General features: G+C 39.4%; 1 protein-coding gene across 7 annotated transcripts; it reads right to left on the bottom strand.

Moving 5' to 3' along the window:
- Positions 1 to 4,793: 4,793 nt before the first annotated feature.
- LOC131239089 (APO protein 4, mitochondrial) lies at positions 4,794 to 19,050 on the bottom strand. Of its 7 annotated transcripts, XM_058236656.1 has the most exons (7): positions 18,908 to 19,050; positions 17,370 to 17,464; positions 16,325 to 16,454; positions 15,851 to 16,097; positions 15,054 to 15,591; positions 8,955 to 9,213; positions 4,794 to 5,976 (listed from the first exon to the last, which is right to left on the bottom strand). In XM_058236656.1, the coding sequence occupies exons 5-7, from the start codon at positions 15,088 to 15,090 to the stop codon at positions 5,247 to 5,249; spliced, it is 1,026 nt and encodes a 341-aa protein (XP_058092639.1). In that variant the 5' UTR covers positions 15,091 to 15,591; positions 15,851 to 16,097; positions 16,325 to 16,454; positions 17,370 to 17,464; positions 18,908 to 19,050; the 3' UTR covers positions 4,794 to 5,246. The 7 variants fall into 7 exon arrangements, with proteins under 7 accessions (XP_058092639.1, XP_058092631.1, XP_058092645.1 ...); XM_058236648.1 differs by lacking the exon at positions 16,325 to 16,454; XM_058236662.1 differs by lacking the exons at positions 16,325 to 16,454; positions 18,908 to 19,050 and adding an exon at positions 18,556 to 18,573.
- Between the last annotated feature and the right edge of the window lie 729 nt (positions 19,051 to 19,779).

Below are 19,779 nucleotides of genomic sequence, written 5' to 3'. Positions count from 1 at the left end.
TATTTCTGTTTTCACTTCATCCACCTCTGCATGACCTTATGAATAGGTTGGATGGTGAAAAAACATCACGGTAGCCCTTAGAAAGGTTTCAACGGTGGGTGTCATTAACACTGCAGCTTCCTTTGGTGTGGCCCACTGGAGCTGTGTACCTGCCTCATTTTTAGCATCATATTTTAAAATAATCTGAGAAAATCGATCAACAACGTGGATAAAACACTTACATCATGGTGGGCCCCACAAAGCCCTTCTTAGACAGATTACCTTCGAGCGGGCCAGCGGGGGTAGGACGCAATCCGCGTCCAGTGCTGACGCTCGGACGCGGATTAGATTCTGAAGGTTGAGCAGCGAGTCGGCTACTGATGTGACGTCACTAAGATCCGTGCTCCACTATGACGTATGTGTTATATCCACACCGTACATCCATTTTTAGATATCAATTTAAGGTATGAACCAAAGAATGAGGCAAATAAAAATATGTAGTGGACCACTGTTGAAACTATCCTAAGGCCCATCATAATGTTTACTTAAAATCCAACCTGTTCAAAAGTTAAAAGAGATATGAAATGAGGGGAAACACAAATATCAGCTTGACCTAAAACGTTGTGGCCTTTAGAAGTTTTTAATGGTGTACGTCACTGTCTTACTGTTTTCTGTGCTGGGGTCCACTGGAGATTTGGATTTAACTCGTTCTTTGGATATTGCCGTAAAATGATCTCTGCAGATGGATGAAAGGTGTGGATACAAAACATACATCATGGAGGGGCCCACGAGCATCAGCGCTCGTCTTCGCACATCAGCCAATTCGCTTCCGAAGTAAAGAGGGTATTTTGGTCCTCAATAGCTCGTCCGTACGTCCAACGTCTAAGTTGGGAAGGTAAGTTTTGGACTACAGAAAAAGAAACAGGATAAAAAGTTGCGTCTACAGTAGTAAATTTCTATGCTACATGCATGCATGAAATATGATGCTACCATGAGGACATGCCCTTATGCAGGTCCGTATCCATTTTATTGATTAACATTTTGGATAAATAGTTGAGATCATAACCGTTCATTCAGTAGGGTTTGATAGAGAAGGTAATATAGACCAAAATCAGCTCATTTGGATGATCATAACCATTTAATCTGTGGCATAAGAATGGGCGATTAAAAATGAAAATCAGCAAGGGCTGACATTGAGTGCGGAGCGTTCATCCCATATGATTAGGATCGTACGATCAAAGGGATGCATGGTCTGGATCATTTCTCAAGCGTGCCATGTGTACGGTACATGATGTGGAGGCTAGGAAGTTCCGTGCCACCATAAGCACTGGATCTCGTGACCGTTTCTCGCAAGTTTAGCAGCTAATGCATGAGAGAGACCATGTGGCCGCGTGGGAGTCACGCGTGTGAAATACTGGGCTGACTTTTCGTAAATAACCATGCTAGAGACGGGTAAAACGGGAAGAGAGCCTAAAACCTCAGTGGCACGTGTAAAGCAGCATGCTCATCCTAACCTCGTCACTACGGGAACGTGTTCACCGTAGGAATGAGAGCATAACTCGCTCGTGTGATGTTGACGATTTTCTTCGCGGCACACGTACTAATGTGGAAAATGAGTTGTGCGATCTGAGCCATTCATCTTATGGGAGCCACAGTGAAGTTTTGTGTCCCAAATTATAAGTTGAATATGAACTCTCGATCATACTTTCCCATCTATTTTTCTCATACACGTGTAGCCCGAGTGGACCAGCCTGATTTTTTGGGCCAGGGCATATTCCTTATGCGCCCCACCTGATGATGATAGCCTGGATGGATCTCGCTCACGTGTACATTTTTGCACGTTCGCACATAAGAAAAGCCTCTGTAAGCACCTGGCAAGTGGCAAGGCTTATCATGGTAAATAACAAAGCATTAATTCGACTCCTTGTCTAGTAGGATCAGGATATGGGATTGCGCACTGAGTAAACTCTGTTGGGCCCACTGTGAATGTATGTGGTTCATCCACGCCGTCCATCCGTTTTTTTTCAGATCATTTTAGAGGTTGAGCCCAAAATTGAAGTATATCCAAAGCAAGTGGACCACACCACAGGAAACAGTTGGAATAATGATTCCACCGTTGAAACCTTCTTAGGGTCCACTGTGAATGTATGTGGTCCACAGTGAATTTTTCAACGGTAGACATTCCATTAGCATTGTTTCTTGTAGTGTGGCCCACTCTAGCTTTGGATTTTTTTAGCCCAAGCCCTAAAATTATCTGATAAAATAGATGAATGGAGCGGATAAAATACATAAATCACAGTGGGCCCCACACAGTTTACTCAATACGCAACAACCCAGAAAAACATTCATACTCTGGTAGAATGTAATGGATGATATGCATGCACCTAGAAATTACATACACTCGATTAAACTGTCCAAAGTACCCAAAAAAAAAAAAACGTAAACAAATTGGGCTTGGGCCCAAAAAGGCCCATTTTGGATCCATGCCAGACTGAGATGACTCAACGGCCCAGATCCAGCCAATTGATATCCCTAATGGAGGCCTATTCTCCTATCAATGACATAGCCCACCGGGGTGATTTCCACTTTAGGCCTGTTTGGATTCACATTCTAGGGTTTATTGTATGGTATCAAAGGGCTTGATGTGAAATGTATGGTGTTTGGTTTGGAGTTGAAGATCGTGGAAAACATGCGTACAAATATAGCGTGGAACCAAAGAAACACAACCATTGTAATGTATCATCAAACGTCTCGACTGCCATCTGTACAGCCTATTCAATGCGTTGTATTCACGTGCGAGCGAGTTTCAAAACCCTGTAGAGAGTTATCTCCATGACGAGAACGGTCAAGTTTCTACGCCAGCACTTCTTTAGATCATCTCCGACCTTCTGCATGTCGCCATTCAGCTAAGAAGGTTCCCTTCCGAAGGCTGATTTCAACATATATGCGACGGGATAACCTTCTTACTACGTTGCTCGTTGTAAATCAGGCATTCGAACACTAGATCGTGTTGCGGAAAGTCAATCCTTCAGGTGGGACTCACATCGCCTTTTCAGATTGGGCGCATCCAACATCTGCGGACCACTTTCACAGGAATTTCCATGGCTGGTAACCCATGTGGGGCCCACGATTGTGTTAGTGAATGATTCTTCTCGTCCATCTCTGCCGTGAGTCACGATTTTGTCCATCTGTTCCGTGAGAAAGATTTTAGGACTGTGCCATTTTAGATGACATCCATACTGTTTAACACGTCAATCCAACTTGGTGACAATGGATGAACAGTCAGGATTATTCAATCAGAACATGATGAACGGGTAGGATTAATTACAAACATGACACTGGGCCCCGCCTGGGATACAATTTATGAGAGCTTAAAAATTGCGACACTAGTACACAAACTATCAATATTTATACGTATATACAATATGTGGCTCTTATATGTCATTTCCAAACATTGAGTTGTACAAGAAATTGTATACTTGCCCGAACAATACCTCCTATCCAAACATTGGTTAATGACATGTTGAGTTGGATGTATTCTGAAAATCATCGAGCATATACATGAATAGCATCCGGATACAATACAATACACCCTAATACATGAATCCAAACAGGCCCTAAAACAGTACAAATGAGTCCTATTGGATCATTGCTTCCCTTGTAATATATTGTTCTAAAGAACTTCTCTAAGCCCTTATGTATGTGAAATAAAGCTCATGTACACTACCTAATTTTTAGAAACATTAATTTTAATTATTTTCTTCCATCTCTTAACATAAACATCCATGACCATTAACCTGTGTTGCACAGACTCTCTTTTTGTATAACCTAGCAATTCTTATGTGTTAATCATTCTAGTTTCCTAAATAAAAAAGAAATCTGTTTGGCTTGTATATAATCGAATTTTGAAAGTAATAAATGTTCATCTCTCTTTCTAAAGTATGCGTTTGCTAAAGCTGGATTGTATACCATAGCTAAATTAAGAATGACATCCTCATCTCGTTTCTTCTCTTAAAACCATATCTTCTGTGTATGCTGCGGTATCTTCTAATTTCTTTTTCTACATGGCCATTTAAGTCTCCTCTTACAAATATCCTCTCTCCATTTAAAATTCCTTACATAAATCTATTTATATACTACCAAAATTATCTTTTAATTCTATCTTCTAACCCTAGCTGTGATGCAAAGCTCTTCTTCTAAATGTGTAGAAGATAAATGAGATTGTCTCGAGTCAAACCAATGGGACCACAATTTAAGGTCCACCCAGTGGATAACTTCCAACCATTGAGTTCATGTGACATCCAACCCTTCCGGTAGGTTGGCTCACCATGACAATCATCTAGTGCAAAACAAAGCCACATACACTCACTAGGTGACCCATACCATAGAAAACAAAATCTAGCCATTAATAAAATATAAAAATATTAGTGGTCTACTAATGAGTGGATGTGGCTGATTTTAGAACAGGGTAATCCTCATGATGGGGCCAACCTATTGGACGGATTGGATGTCACATGCACATGAAAGATTGGAAGATATTTGCAGGGTGGACCATAACTTGTGGTCCAACCAGTTGGACTGGGGACCTTCTCAAGATAAATTGCAGAAGTAGAGAAGCAAGAGGAGAGAGTAAAGCAGCCATCACAGTTCTAAAACTGAGTTGATATGAATCAATGCAGTTTGAAAATATCACCTAATTTCTTTCAACAATGTAGTATACAACTAACAACACAAAAAGGTGGTGAAATTCCACTAGCGTGAGTGTGTGGGGTGTGTGTGCGTGTGTAAAAAAAAAAAAAACTAACAACACAAAAAGGAGGAGGAATAATGTAGTATACATCTAACAAAAAAAGAAGAAACAATGTAGTATACAGCTGATAAAAACCAAAACCATATGCCTCACCTGCTCAAGAAACCTGTCAGTCTGTCACTGGCGAAATGTATCAAAAACCCAAATTCCTGCTAAAGAATCCATATCTCAGAAATGCGTAAAAGTCCACTTTTTGGGTTTACACCAGTTATTGCATCAGAGTAATGCAAATGATAGGTAGTATTTTCTACAGGTTCAAGGTACACGATGCACAGTGATGACAGGTCAAAACCCATCCCAGTATCCCCAGATCCATGGATGCGAGTCCAGTATGTGTTTTCAAAAGGAACTTTGAAATTTCCCATTTTGAAATATGTATTCAACATCCCAATTCCCGCCCACCAACTTTGGATGGTTAAAAATGCATGCGCATGATCTTTTACCATTTAAAAACTCCTCATGAGGGATGTAAGCCATTCACTTTCATCATACAGAAGTACTTACTAGGCACAGTCGCTCCAGCCTGTGAGCACAACTCCACCACTGCGGGCGCATGCCCGTAAAAACCCCGCCCATTATCCAATAGCACTTGAGGGTCCTGAGGCCGCCGATGCCACACGACCTTCTGAGGCACCAAATCATCCACCTCCGCCTTCTTCCAAAAATGTGTGCCTCGCCAACTCTCAAACTTAAACACCCCACAAAGGCGGGCCTTGTGTCCAGATGGTCCAATATGAACTTCAGAACAGTACTGACAGACCTTCGCAGGATAAACCAGCAAAAGCTTCTGGACTCCCAATCTCAGCCTCTCCCATGCTTCCAGAGTTGTCTGCGCAACCGACTTGAGCTCCTGTGGCAACAGAGATGAACAGCCCGCATGGGCCCCGCCATCGTTACTCTCATCCAACCTGTGATGGCTGGAGCTGTATAGGATTTCTTGAGGGACCTCAGCCCCTGCTTGACAACATAGCTCAAGGACTGCTGGGACGCGGTCAAAGTCGAATCGCTGATCATGTTTAATGATGTCTTGGAACATGTGGTGGAGGTGGAAAGCCTCGACTGGGACAAGGATGTCATTCAACCTGCCATCAGTCCAGCGATGGACCTGGTTTTTTGTTCTGCGCTGGTACCCATGGCAGGTTTGAATCAGATGGCCTGTGTCGCCGATGTATACTTCAGGGCAGAACCTGCAAAGGCATCGCATGATCTGTGATTGGAAGGCATCATGGAGTTCCATGAAGTGCACAGAGAAACATCTCTACCACACATGTGGCTATTGTGTACAGTGATCAGGACTGTTAATTAGGACAGGCCATATCACAGAAGGAGAGGAGTCAGAAGGTAACCATAGATCAATGGCTATTAAATGGGCATTTAACTTATTAAACCCATAAAATGTGCAAAGAACCTCATTCAACAGGAAAAAGTCATAAGATCGCATGGTTAGGAGTGTCCAAATCATGGTGAATCTTTAGATTATGACCCATCATGCGGTGACCACTAGATCAATGGTTCCAATCATCAAACAGGATTGCCACATGGAAATCTATGGTAGCGATGGCTATGATCACACAAAGCACTATGCCAACATCCCAGTAGCTAGTTTGGCAATTATGTGAGGTGCTAAAACAGTGTCCTGTCTCCCAAAGAGAATAGTGGAAGTTCAAGATAACTTGTGGAAAATGTTGGCTTGATCGACGCTGTTTCAGAAGGAACCCCTTCACTTAGAATAACAACAGAGCAGAGATTCCCAACATTTGCAAGCTACTTCACTATCGAATGGCCAATGCTACCCACTGGACTTGCTCTCCTGAAGCCAAAGTTTTGCATCACCCACAGCTTGATTTTTGGACCATGGCTTTATTTTGATGAAAGTGGGATTTCCCTTCTAGGATTCAACAAGGTATGGCCCACCTCATTTCAGGATCAGAAGCAGCATAAGTTATGCACTGCCCCATGGGCATTCTATTCAAAGCCCCAGGCCATTTCAAACCCCAATGTCAGTTATAAGGCATTATAGATATATAATGCAACTGCAGGTATAAAAATTTTAAAAATAAAAAATCTCCACAATTTAAAACTATAAACCCTCCAGACTATTGAAATGAGAGTATTTTATGAGGCAATTGGGATTATTCAAAAGGGAATGCATCATTTTCAACGAGATCGTGAGGATATCACTTAATGCCCTGCATGGGAAAAAGCACTCTCCTTTTCTGTATCTTCTCTAGCAATACAGGCACCAACCCATGTTCAATTTTCCATGTGGGGTATGCACCAAACTGGAACACGTGTGGGATGTCCAGTCTATGAAAAGTGTGAGCCTCATCATGAATATTAGTTGGTGCAAAATCCAGGCCAGTCCAATCAGCAGGTGGACACACATACGATCCAATGTAGACCATTGGCCTTCTTCTTCTTTTTTGAAACAGTCCCTTATTTCTGTACAAGGGTGGGCTGTCCAAGGTGTAGAACAACCTTTAGTCTATCATCAGATCATCTTCGCTTAATGTCTGCCTTATTCACACCTCAGATGTCCCACATATATTCTATGTTGGCACACATGCAACATGTAAGAATGTGTATTGCTTGTAATTGTAGCATTGCATGCTCATCGAGCATGCCATTTTACTAGTTCCTATTGCATCATACAATTCTTTCAAGTTTGCATGCTGCATCCTCCTTTCTTCTCGCTTATTATAAATGTCATCATCATCTAAGCCTTATACCAGGCAATGTTTTAAATATCAAGAATATCGGCCGATATATACCACGATATATCTTGTATCCCACCTGTGCGATACGAAACGCACAGGTAGTACTAACGCATCCCACATGTTTAATCCGGTCAGCATTTTCAATTTCCAAACCCTTTTTTTTTGTTGAAATTTTGTTAAATCAATGTCAAATGATTATAAATCCATTGGTTCTTCATGTTTTGCATGAAAAATCATGGAGTTGGAGTTTTGATTTCAATATCCATTGGTTCTTCATGTTCTCCAATTTTTTTCAAAATTTTCCTTCAACCAGCAATCAATTGAGACTAATTTCAAAGTATTTGGGAGTATTTGATGAAATGATCACCATATACACTCTAATTTTGAAATTTGAGTGTAGGTGGTCCGATTTGGGGAAATTTTGAGAAAATTCAAAAATTTCCCAATATTTCCCAATTTCTCCCAAATTGCTTGCAATGTTGCACTCCAAACACAAAATCAAGCATGTATGAGGGCTGATCTACTGATTTGTTAAGCTCTTGTCAATTTTTGAAAAATAAAAATCAATTTTAATTAAAAATTAATTTAAAAAACTACTAAAATATTAATTTTTTTGTCAAATTTCCATTCAGCCAGCTGTCAATTAAGTCTAATTTCAAAGTATTTAGGAGTGTTTGACGAAATGATCATTACATACACTCTAGATATTATGCATTCAATTTGAATATAGTTGCATTAGTTCAGTTAGACAGCGCATAGCCTAGGACCCTATACAAAGGAAACTTATTATGTGCACTTATTTTTTGAGAAGTTATGATTTAAAAGTGTGTATTAAGTTATTTTTTAACAACCTCTAAAGTTTCATTGAAAAATACAACCATTTTCCCAATGTTTCCCCATGTTTCCCAAGAAGTGCGATAAATTACCCGATAAAAACGATATATCCCGTACGATAACCGATATGTATCTGTATCCCAATGATGCGATACGTAATGTGATACCGATATTTCAAACACTGATCCCAGGTAATTGGGCTCAGCTTGCTTCTTATAAATAGAAATATAAGATTCATTATTTGACATTTTAGGACCAATCTGCATGTGGGCAGCTTTGATTGAATCGGATTGGATCAACCCTATATATTTTGTATGAAATGGGAATCGAGATGAAATGGATTGGAGAGCTCACCCTTCAAAACATATTTCTCGTCCCACTTCAGATGTCGTGGATAAACCAAATGTCCAATCATTCTGGATTTAAATCTTTTTGGACAATTTCATCTAAAAAGGACAGGATTCACCCACATTCCAAACAGGCCCTTGGATTGAAGAGAATCGGGAATTTTATGTTTCAAAAATCACTGAAGGCTTGAGTTTGAAGAACTTTAAGCCAAACAGCATCAATGGGAAGATGATGTAAGAATTACGTGTAGCAATGCTTCAACTTACTTGCACGCTTTGATTGGGATAATGTTGATAAGAGTAGAGACGCCTTCCTTCAGAACTTCTCTGGCATTAAGGAGATCATATGCAACAGGAACCATGTTCCTCAGAGGGTAGTCCTTGGCCCTATTTTTAATTCTTTTGTGAATCATTGGCCGGAGCTTTTTCCAGTCTACATTCAAACTGTAAAATCTGGAATGCACAAGACGACTATGAAAATCTTCCCAAAGATGAAGCTGAATTCTCTGCCTCAAAGCCATGGAAACTGCACCAGAATTGAATAATGTTAAAGGAGAGTTTCTACTCATGATGGTATGCGCAGAACCTAGACAAGTATCAGTTGAGATGATCAAGCAGAGGAACACAAACTGGCAAGGTCTTTAATAAAAATAAAACTAAAAATCCAGTCATAACTATATCATAAGAGGAACAGGCACCCTCCATTGTCTTGTGGTACAAAAACAGCTTGTTAAATAATGGTTCTTATTTTCTGCAGAACGGCAGTTAGTTACAAAAGAAGTTTTTGTAATGTACTGGCACTGCAATACAAAATATAACACTGTTTTCAGCTTAAATAATTACCATTATTTTCCTGTGGGTCCAAATGCTTCCAGTTTTCATAATGGCCATTATATAACACTAATGCCGGTTGGTCATTATAACTTATGGGGTCATAAAAATCTTTTAATCTTCTAAATTGCCTGAAGCCTGTGACAAGGTTACAGAGAAAATTTGCATGCATTATTCAAATTATGCAAGTTCTATATTAAACGTAGGAACAAGTACATTAGAAATAGGATCATTTGGGCTTCAATGTAAAATACAAGTATATGCAGTGTAGTCTATGCACAAAAATTCATGTTTTAGTCTATTAATGAAATGAAGGATATTATTATTACAAATAATGCATACATTGTATTATATATTATTACAAATAATGCATACATTGAGTAGAGCAACAAATTTGTAAATTTTGAATCAAAATTAAGAGCCCATGAAAGCATTGGCTGCTATGCACAAAACCAGAAGTTGGTGGTTTTCCGCAATCAGGATCTCACATTAGTTTGCCATGTTGGCACATGTGGAGGCATGTACACACCACTGAGATTAGCAAATCCCATACAACTGTTCAATTGAATGTTGACGGAGGCTCTTTGGGTAACCTTGGTTTGTTGGGAATAGGATGAGTAATAAGAGATCATCATGGAGAGATCAAGTTGGCTTCTTGTGTTCAGTTGGAGTCGGCGATGCTGGTTTTGCAGAACTCAACTATCAAAGAAGGGGTATCCCTCTTCAAAGATCATTTCTAGGGCCCCTTGACATGAGTGGGGTTCTAGGAACGTGTTTACTAAGAAATTCTAGAAAGCCCGCCCTTCAAGGAATGTGCTTTCATTGTAGACAGAAACATTATTTATTAGTTTCTTGTCCGTGGAATTTAATCTTCAATGGATGAGTGTATTTTTTTACCTCTAATAAATATTCGTTACCAATATAAAAAAGAAAAAGAAAAAAAAAAAGAGCAAACCCACAAATTTAAACAACTTTCACAGACCTAATAATGCCAAACTAGATTACAAATGACCCATGAATTAGATCAGATATGTTACGATCCCAACAGTTTAAAGAGCCTAGCTTGAAGCATTCTATCAGTCTTGGAGCTTTTGGTGTATTGGTTAGGTTCTTAACAATGGGTATCAAAGCCAACACCATGTCCCGTGTTCGAGCCACAGAAGGGGTGACCTATGGAAAGGGCAACTTGGACCAGAATGAAAGCCGCTATGGCTTGGAAAGGGCTACCTAGACAACCAGAGTGCAGCAGCCAAGTGAAAAGGGCTACCTAGATAACTAGAGTGCGGCCGCTATGCCCTGGAAGGGGCTACTTGGAAAAGAGGCCAAAGTGAGTGCTGCCATGGAGTAGGCAGCTATGAACGTTGGCTGCAGTGCATGGTGGAATGTTACAATCCCAACAGTTTAAAGAGCCTAGCTTGACGTGTTCCATCAGTCTTGGGGCTTTTGGCGTATTGGTTAGGTTCCTAACGGGATAATTCAAATTGAAAAGCATGCAAGGGTTAGCGATCTGGTTAAAGTTGGATTAGACAAACATATCTTATTGCCCTAATAAATACAACAATGCTAGAAGATACCATTCTAAAGGAATACATGAAGAGAAGACATGGCTCATGTAAAATTCAAGTGTCAGATGCAGTGACAAAGCTAACTTTTGAAGTGGATGCATACAATAATAATTACAGATATTGGGAAGGGTTCGTGGAGACGTATATATGAATAAGGAAATATGATCCTCAAATAGGATACGCGCACCGCATCCTTGATTCTTTAATTTATAAAGTATGAGTGCAACTCAGTGATCCTAACCATCGATCCAATGGGCACCAAATTTGATGGGATAATCGTAACCCATTGATTGTCAACTTTCAACAAACCATTAAGAAGACAATACATCAACGGTCCACATTCAATGGAAAAGGGACCAAAGAATGAATGCTACAATCCTGTCTGGGAGATTTCTGGAGAATCCCCACCGGCATTGAATTGCACCAGATTAGGAGTCATGATCACCAATACATGGGCCCCATTAGTACAAACACAACACTCGGGAATCATATATAGCTAAACAAGAGAAAAGGGACAAAGCTAGAAATCTAGATCACATTCTCCCTCTCTTTCATGGATTATGAAGGGGGGGGAGGATACATAAACTATAGCTAAACAAGAGAAAAGGGACAAAGCTAGAAATCTAGATCACCCTCTCCCTCTCTTTCATGGACTATGAGGGGGGGATACATAAACTATAAGGGTGCGTTTGGTTGCACCAAATATAACGATATTTCATGATATTTTGCACTAATTAGATGATTAGTCATGAACTTTCATGATATTTCGTGCAACCAAGCGCCCCCTAAAACAAAATTTATAGAGATATTGGGAGAGAAACAGAACTACCGTACCAGATAAGTTGAGACATGTATTGACAGTCCAAGCTGGGAAGCGAGAAGAGAATGGCAATGTGTGGATTCGTGCGGTTCAGGTGTTTGTTAAAATGCCTGAAAGGATATCGTTTCTCAAGAAAACTACAAAAACAGAACCGGCCCACTCATCAGACAGGTCAGACATCTATGTTGAATATGGACGGCTGACCATCGTTTTAACTGAAGTCAAAACCTTCATTGAATTTCAGGCAGGGTCGTGTCTGCTTGTCGCAGGGTGGCTGCTAGAATAAAAAATGTCTTTCTAGTCTCTAGCTCTTTAAGGACTGTTGTGCTAGTTTTGCAGCATTTAAAAATTGACGGTGACTCTTCAAACGTACACATGAAAAGTTTTTCGGCAATCCAGATTGTCCAAGTCGCTGGCCCAACTATGGATGGGTGCACAACTGAAAATTGCACTCAAAACATGACAATAACCATGTGATTGTTTTCCTTCAAATTTTCAACCACTCACTATTTTACTTTTAACCATCCATTTGATAGACATTGATTGGATAGTTAGGACTGCTTGATCATTGTAGTTTTAGATATTTGGTCTATCCAAAATGAGACCCAAAATTTGGATGGTCTGGATAGATGTATGGTAGGGCCTAATCACCACCAATCTTTAAATGGAGCAAATATGCATAGTGACATTGGGTTCTCAGTTTATAGGGGTGCCAATGGGCCAAGCTTGGGCACGAAGAATCAGAATTTTGAATAGGCCCAGCCCAACGGTCCAAATTGAAACAATTCAAATTTCGAACAAGAACCTACCCACGCCCAGCCAATTGACAGCCCTGTCAGTTTAGGAAGATATTAATTAAAATGGCCCTTAATTATGACGCAATAAAGGCACTAATACTAGATTTTGAATCTATATCTTTTTTAGCCCTCTAGGCACTTTTTAGCTTTTTGAAAGATGAAAATGTCCCTCTGCCAGCTGTCCTCTCGTACGATGTTAGCTTGTCTCAAAAGTTAAAAGGGCATTTTGAGAATGGAGTGTGGACCTCACTAAATCAACTATTGGGGTCACCCCTAGGCCGATCTAATCCGTTCACTTGAATCGGACAGCCATGAACCTACAATCGGGTTATTTCCAAATAAAAAATAAAAAATGGAGCTATCTGTGGCTCACAATTGCATTAACATTACGAGTTAATTTCAAACTATTTCCTCCGATGTGGTCCATCCGTAATGAGTTTTGCCCTCAAACTTTGGTAAATAGCATGAAATTAAAACCCCTTTCATTTGGACGACTTAGATCTGCTACAAGGTTATCCAATGGGCCCCACATAATACATGAGATGGGTTCAATAGGTGGATCCCTTGTGTGGAAAAGGTCATTTGGCCTTTTCTTCTTTGTTTTTCAGAGGGGACCACACCAAGCATCTTCAATGGTTGGTAGTTGTACGGTCCAACATCCGACTCCCCGGCAACGATGACAAACTTTGGCCAAGCTTCGGCGAAGTTTTAGGCGAAAAGAAGAGGATTTTTTTATATCTCCAGTCAAAATCTCATACATAACTCCAGCCAAGTTCTAGTGAAGTTCTAGTCTAAAAAATTTAAGGTTTTTTTATATTCTCCGACCACAATGGCGGTTAAATGTAAGTTTTTTCCATGTTCTTTTTGTTGTTGTTAGTGTCTATCAATAGTGTAAGTTTGTGAAAGAGATGAGGGTGTAGTGGTTTCCTTTTTAGTTTTTCTTCTTTTTTTTTCTTTTTTTGTCTGAATAATTGGAGTTTGTGAATGGGAGGAGGATGTGGTGTTCATATGAATGGTGGAGAGAGTGTTGGTTCCATGTTGAAACATTGTTTTTTTTTTTTTTTTTTGTAAAGGCCATCCAAGGCAGTGAAGGTCACCGATACTCACCGTGGATCACCAATACACCATGTAAAAGGGAGAAGCGTGTGGTGGTTCCTTTTATAGCTTTTTATTTGTTTTTTACTTTATTTTGTTTGTTTTTGTTTTTGTTGTTTGAATGGTTGGAGTTTGTGATCCACAGAGTGTATCGGCGAACCATAGTCAGCATCAACAATCCACAGAGTGTATCGGCGAACCACAGTCAGTATCGGTGATCCTCAGTGTGTATCGACGATCCACAATGTTTAACGACGATCCAGAGTCTGTATTGGCGATCACAACACTCATCGGTTACGCATTCCTCCATTTCGACATTCATTCATTCCAACATTTATCATTTACACATTCCTCCATTACAACATTCATATATACATTTGTTGCTCAAAAAAATTATTACAACACTCATACATACATTTGTCGCTAAAAGAAATAGAGTATTAAATAAATATGAAACAATTATTACAACACTTATACATACATTTGTTGCTCAAATTCCAAAAATAATAAAACAAATAGTAAAATAACTATACATAGCTGCGTTTTGGCTTGTTAACTTTGTGTTTTTCTTCACATGCCCACGTTTTGGCTTCACATATGACTTTTTATCTTCACAGGTCCGATTTCTGGTGCCCTCTTTCAGTAGCGAAATCTTTGCATGGTTGGCTTCCTAACAATTGGTATTGCGGTTAGCACTTGTACCCAAGGTGTTCTGTAACGGTAACGGTGGCTGTAACAGCCACCACTGTTACCTTTACAATACGGGTCATAACAGCTATTACGGCCCCCGTAACGGCCGTTACGGTCTCCTTTTTTATTGAAAAAAAAATCCCGATAACCTGTATCTGCCTCGTAATGTTGATTAAAAAGTATGGAAAACCTGTATATTCCCCATAACAGACAATTACAGGGTTTTATGGCCTTTATAGGGGACGTAAAGCATCGTTAATGGTAATTACAGGTCATTTTTTTTCCATAACAGCTGTTACGGCCGTTACATCCCCGTAACATGTAACGGTTGCCACCGTTACCTTTATGTAACGGCCTTTATGGCACACCATGAATGTACCCCCTTTTCCACCTCTTCACCATCAACCAGTTTACCTTTTGGTCTTTCAGTCTTTCTAAATTGCTAAAAGCAGTTGAAAAACAAGATCTTTCTAAAATTAGATATTTCATCATACAAGTTACTATTATTTTTTAAATGATGAATAAGCAATAATGAATAGGACTTACAAAAATTTTGTAAGAATCTTACCGAGCTCCATACTACTTAAGAAGTCGATGTATTTCATCACGCAAATCCCATGTTCATTCCCACCAGCCTGTTTTGGGATCCCGTTTACTATTTTGAAACTTCAGACGACTTTCCAGTAAGCATTCCCCCCGTCACATAGATTAAACAACCATCTCAAACCCTCTGTGAAGCCAATATATTCCTCGTCGTAATAACCATTTCATTTGATTTGGATGTTATCAAGCAATCGAACCCGTCTTCCATAGGAGTGTACGATGAACAAAATTCAATGTTGGTTTCAGACATTGATTGAAAAATATACATACAAAACACATAAGAAGTACTATAAGTACCTCTACAGAAAACACGACTTGTAACATTAAGTCAAGTGCATCAAGTATAAGTGTAATGACAAACTCACACATTTGAAGTTCCACATCCGCTTTTGGAAGTAATCTCCTCTAATAATACTCAAGACATTATCACTAATATCCTTCAAATTTTCATCACTATTTTTATGGTCACCGGCACCATAATACCGTAGAACCTCAACATCATTCTTCAAAAATTGTTGTCACAAATGAATCAAAATATTGAAGGTTAGATGACTACGATATAAGTTAAATGTGTATATCAATAAATGGATATTACCCAAAAAACTGACACAAACATGCAGTCCTGAGGATACGCTTCAGGATTTTCTAGACAACGATCGATAAAAAATTCCACGTACAGGTCAATTCCCTGTGCAATCCTCGAATTATCAGAAATCATGTATAAAATAAAGTACTTAAAAGACTTCTGTACAAAAATCTTACCCGGTCATCGACCCATACACCATTCATAGATATTGCATCTAAGAATGAACACCCTCATTGTAGGCCGCCTTAGCCGTTTTGAATTCCTCAGTGCTAAGCATTCATAACGGATTCACAATTACCAACTTGTCAGCCAAAATGTCTTCTTCCTCTGTGCGAGGTGTCATATATGGACTGACCACCCCATCGAAGGGCGTCTATCGCGTACGACATTCCCATCATCTTCATATACCACCATGTGTGCAACCTGGAGAGTATAGCTTGAGAGTCGGCATTTTTAGAAGCGGTAAATGAAAGCAGCTACTAGACTCCACCCATCAACATTCTTAGTCTCTTTGCACATTTATCAAAATGTCTCTGATAATGAATAGTAGTAGAAGAACCAAAATGCTTGCCGTAAAGAGTTTTACAGTACTTGCATCTCATATTAACTGAACCATCTAGTAGCGTGATCTCATTAAAAAATTCTCATACCGTTGATCTTTTTTTTCTTTCACTGAACCCGAAGTCGTTTCAACTTTTTTTCAATGTCTCCCTCCACAATAAGAGGAGATCTGACTGACGCACCGACACTAGGGGTACTTAGATTTTTCTCACTAGTCATCTATAAATCAAAAGATAACAAGGGTAAGTTAAGATTAAGACTTTTATAGGTTGAAGTAATCAGTCAATCACATTTATATGTGTATATAAATATATAGTACAAACAATATCAGGGCCCCTCCATAAAATGCAAGAAACAAGTGTCTCAAATAGTCCCCTAATAAATAAATCCGTTGGGGTACATACATATACGTAACTATAGATTGTCCCTAATTGTTTCAAATTTTGTTTACTATTGTCTCTAAATGTCTCACCTATTTTAACTTGTCTCTATCTAGAGGTGTTAATTGTCTTTATCTCATTCGGTAACAGACCATGTACTATCCTCATACAGTTTACATGCAAATTTCGGTAGCATCTCACCATATTCTTCATATATATGTAAAATTCAATACTAATTAGTTGCCACATGTCATCCATTATACATAGGATAGAGACAACCAATCAGTAAAGAACCACATATTCGGAGAAAATATATGGAGACGCAACCGAAATTCCAACTACATGTAAACTGAAAACGAGGAAAATCTAAGTACATGGTCTTGTGCCAAACTATCCAAAATGGGACAATTTAGGAATCCATAAAGAACAAGCATTTCCAGTCGAATGACCGTACTGTTTAATGTGAATTCTTAAATGGGAAGATACATTGCTAAACCACTAGGTGGCATAAATATTAATTAACAACATCAGTTAACAAAGAATTATAAGTATAAACATTTAAAGAACAAATATCAAAATATATAAGAAAATGAATGAGATAATGATTTAAAGCACAAATATGAAAATATGAAAATATAAAATGTGCCTAAATTTTTATTAAACAAAGAAAAAAGGAAATATCTGATGAAACTTCAATCTTAAAATTTTGAAATATAGATTAACTTTCTATGGATTGAAGAATAGAATAGCCTACCTAATGGTTTGGATCTGATCTTTAGGTTCCTTGATTGCTTTGAATACGTCAGTCAAAAGTTTGAACCAGTGCCAGAAAGAGGAAATCGATCCGATCTGTAGCAAGAAAAATAACCAAAAATCAACCAGGGAGAGGATCTGAGCTCTAATAGTGCTTGGAATATGAAATTGAGGAAAAAGAAGAAGATCTAACACACACACACACACACAGAGTTTTGCTATCATCCCCACCTCCATGGCAAGGCAATGTTAGCAACATCTCCAAACCAATAAAATGGTGTGCGAGGTGACTCAATTGTTAATGCGAAGTGTTCATGCATTCGTAGAAGTAAGAGCAAGCCATGGTGCCAAAAAAAATACCAATTAGGTGATCTTATGCTTTTGATCAATATAATGAAAATGAATGGTCAAGATTGACCCAAAAAACAAAATGGCCAATTATTATCTTGAAACATCTAGTGGATAGATCCTACTTTGTTTTTTTAATGTTTTTAAAGTAGCATTTTGAATTGATAATTCTAACCATGTGATTTATGACTCTAAACAATGGAGGTTTGTAACAAATTGACCCCTTTGAATGGGTTGAGATCGTTTGATTGGCATGATTTTTGCACCATGGCTTGCTCCCACTTATATGAATGCATGAATAGCTCAAATCAATAATAAGTTACTTATCGGGCCATTTAAAAGGTTTTGGGATGGTGGGATATTAGCAAAACCCCATACGCTCATACATGAGAAAATACTCAAACACAACTAACTGTACCGGGTTCCATGAGAACCCTTTGAGAACTCATTTCACCTAATGTGCATATGCAATCTAGTTAGCTTGAATGAAGTGTTGGGCTTGCAACTCAGGTGGGCCCCAATGAAAATCAAGGATGGGAATTCTCTCCCACTTTGCTATGTCCCCACCTAATTTTTGGATTAGGTTGAGTTTTAAGCCTAGGATGTCATGAGGTGATTCATTCAGTGAATGGTTTTGGATTTTGTGGACACATCATATGAAATGAATTCTCAAATGGTTTTCACAAGTTCTCGTGAGAACCAGCCCATATGTGAAATTGGTCTCCTAGAAGCAATGCGGCAGACCTTACAATGGGAGCGAAGTGGAGCGGGCTCCCATGGGCCCCACCATGATGCATACGTGAAATCCAATCTGACCATCAAATGCATTTGCAGGAGACCTTATGATGAGAACGAAGTAACGGTGGGCTCAGGTGGGCCACACCGTGATGTGTACAGTGAAATCCATGTCAACCATCAGATGTGTCACCATGTTATCATGATTCATGAGTCCTAAAAATCCATTCTCGCTCGAAAATCGTTTTTTTTTTTTTCCGAACGAGTTCCACTTGGAGATTGGATATCGGGAAAATAAGGAGCACACGTGATGTATGCTAGACATCCAACCCGTCCATCAGATACACGAGCTTGTGAATGGAAAAATCATATACAAGAGCAGGCAAGAAATGGCCATTAAATTCATGTGGTGAAATCAACAAATTGCAAGAAATGGCTTTGAGAGAGAGAGAGTACCAATCTCTTCCAGTTCCAGGCTCCAGCGAAGTGTCAGATTCCGGAAGGAGACTGAGATGAAGAGGAAAAGGTGAAGTGGGGGCAGTCGTCCGGTCCTTGGAAGTAATAACCAGGGGGTGGATTAGATTAGGTGCGGCCCTTACCATGGGGCCCACCTGGATGTATGTGTTCTAGATCAATGCCATCCATCCGTTTTTCATATCGTTTTAGTACATGAGCACAAAAAGGAAGCAGATATAAATATCTAGTGGACCATTCAATAGGAAACAGTGGTGATTGAATGCTCTACCATTGAAAACTTCCTAGGGCCCACCGTAAGGTTTCCATAATATTTATTTGCCATCCAACCTGTTGATAAGGTCACATAAACCTGATTGAACGGGTAAAACAAATTTCAGCTTTATCCAAAACTTTTGTGGCCCATTAATGGTCAATCACCACAGTTCCCTATGGCGTGGTCCACATGAGAATTGGATCTGCTTCATGTTTGGGCTTATGTCCTAAAATGATCTGCAAAACGGATGGACCGCGTGGATATAGAATACCTACATCCAAGTGGGCCCCACGGTAAGGGCCGCACGGTCTTGGGTGAGGCTGGGGCCGCACCTAATCCGCTCCCCTCAGTTTATAAAGTACGAGTGGGCCCTTCTTTCTGTTTTCTGGAGGATGGAGTCCGCCATCTAGTGCCAAAAAAGTTCTTTAGAGGATAATCCTAGCCCTTCGGATGGTGCTCTTCAAAATGGACCGTTTAGCCAAAAAAAAAAAAAAAAACCACATTCCTAAGAAATAAGGCAAAGTTTCAATGGCTAGGATCTTTAAATCATGGCGATTTCTTGGCATGGTCCATCGGCCAGACTCCCCTCTTGACAATA

The sequence above is a fragment of the Magnolia sinica genome, chromosome 1 (genome assembly GCF_029962835.1).
Source record: "Magnolia sinica isolate HGM2019 chromosome 1, MsV1, whole genome shotgun sequence".
NCBI lineage: Eukaryota > Viridiplantae > Streptophyta > Magnoliopsida > Magnoliales > Magnoliaceae > Magnolia > Magnolia sinica.
The sequence above is the reverse complement of the archived record's forward strand: the minus strand, read 5'-3'. Positions and strand labels throughout refer to the sequence as shown.

Bases quoted from the DNA above. Each gene is read 5' to 3' on its own strand.
- LOC131239089 (XM_058236656.1), bottom strand. From the start codon at position 15,090: ATGAAATACATCGACTTCTTAAGTAGTATGGAGCTCG. The intron at 9,214-15,053 runs GTAAGATTCTTA...ATTCTGGTGCAG, and splicing joins CTTAAGTAGTATGGAGCTCG to TTTCCATGGCTTTGAGGCAG. The intron at 5,977-8,954 runs GTAAGTTGAAGC...ATGCCTTTGCAG, and splicing joins ATCCCAATCAAAGCGTGCAA to GTTCTGCCCTGAAGTATACA.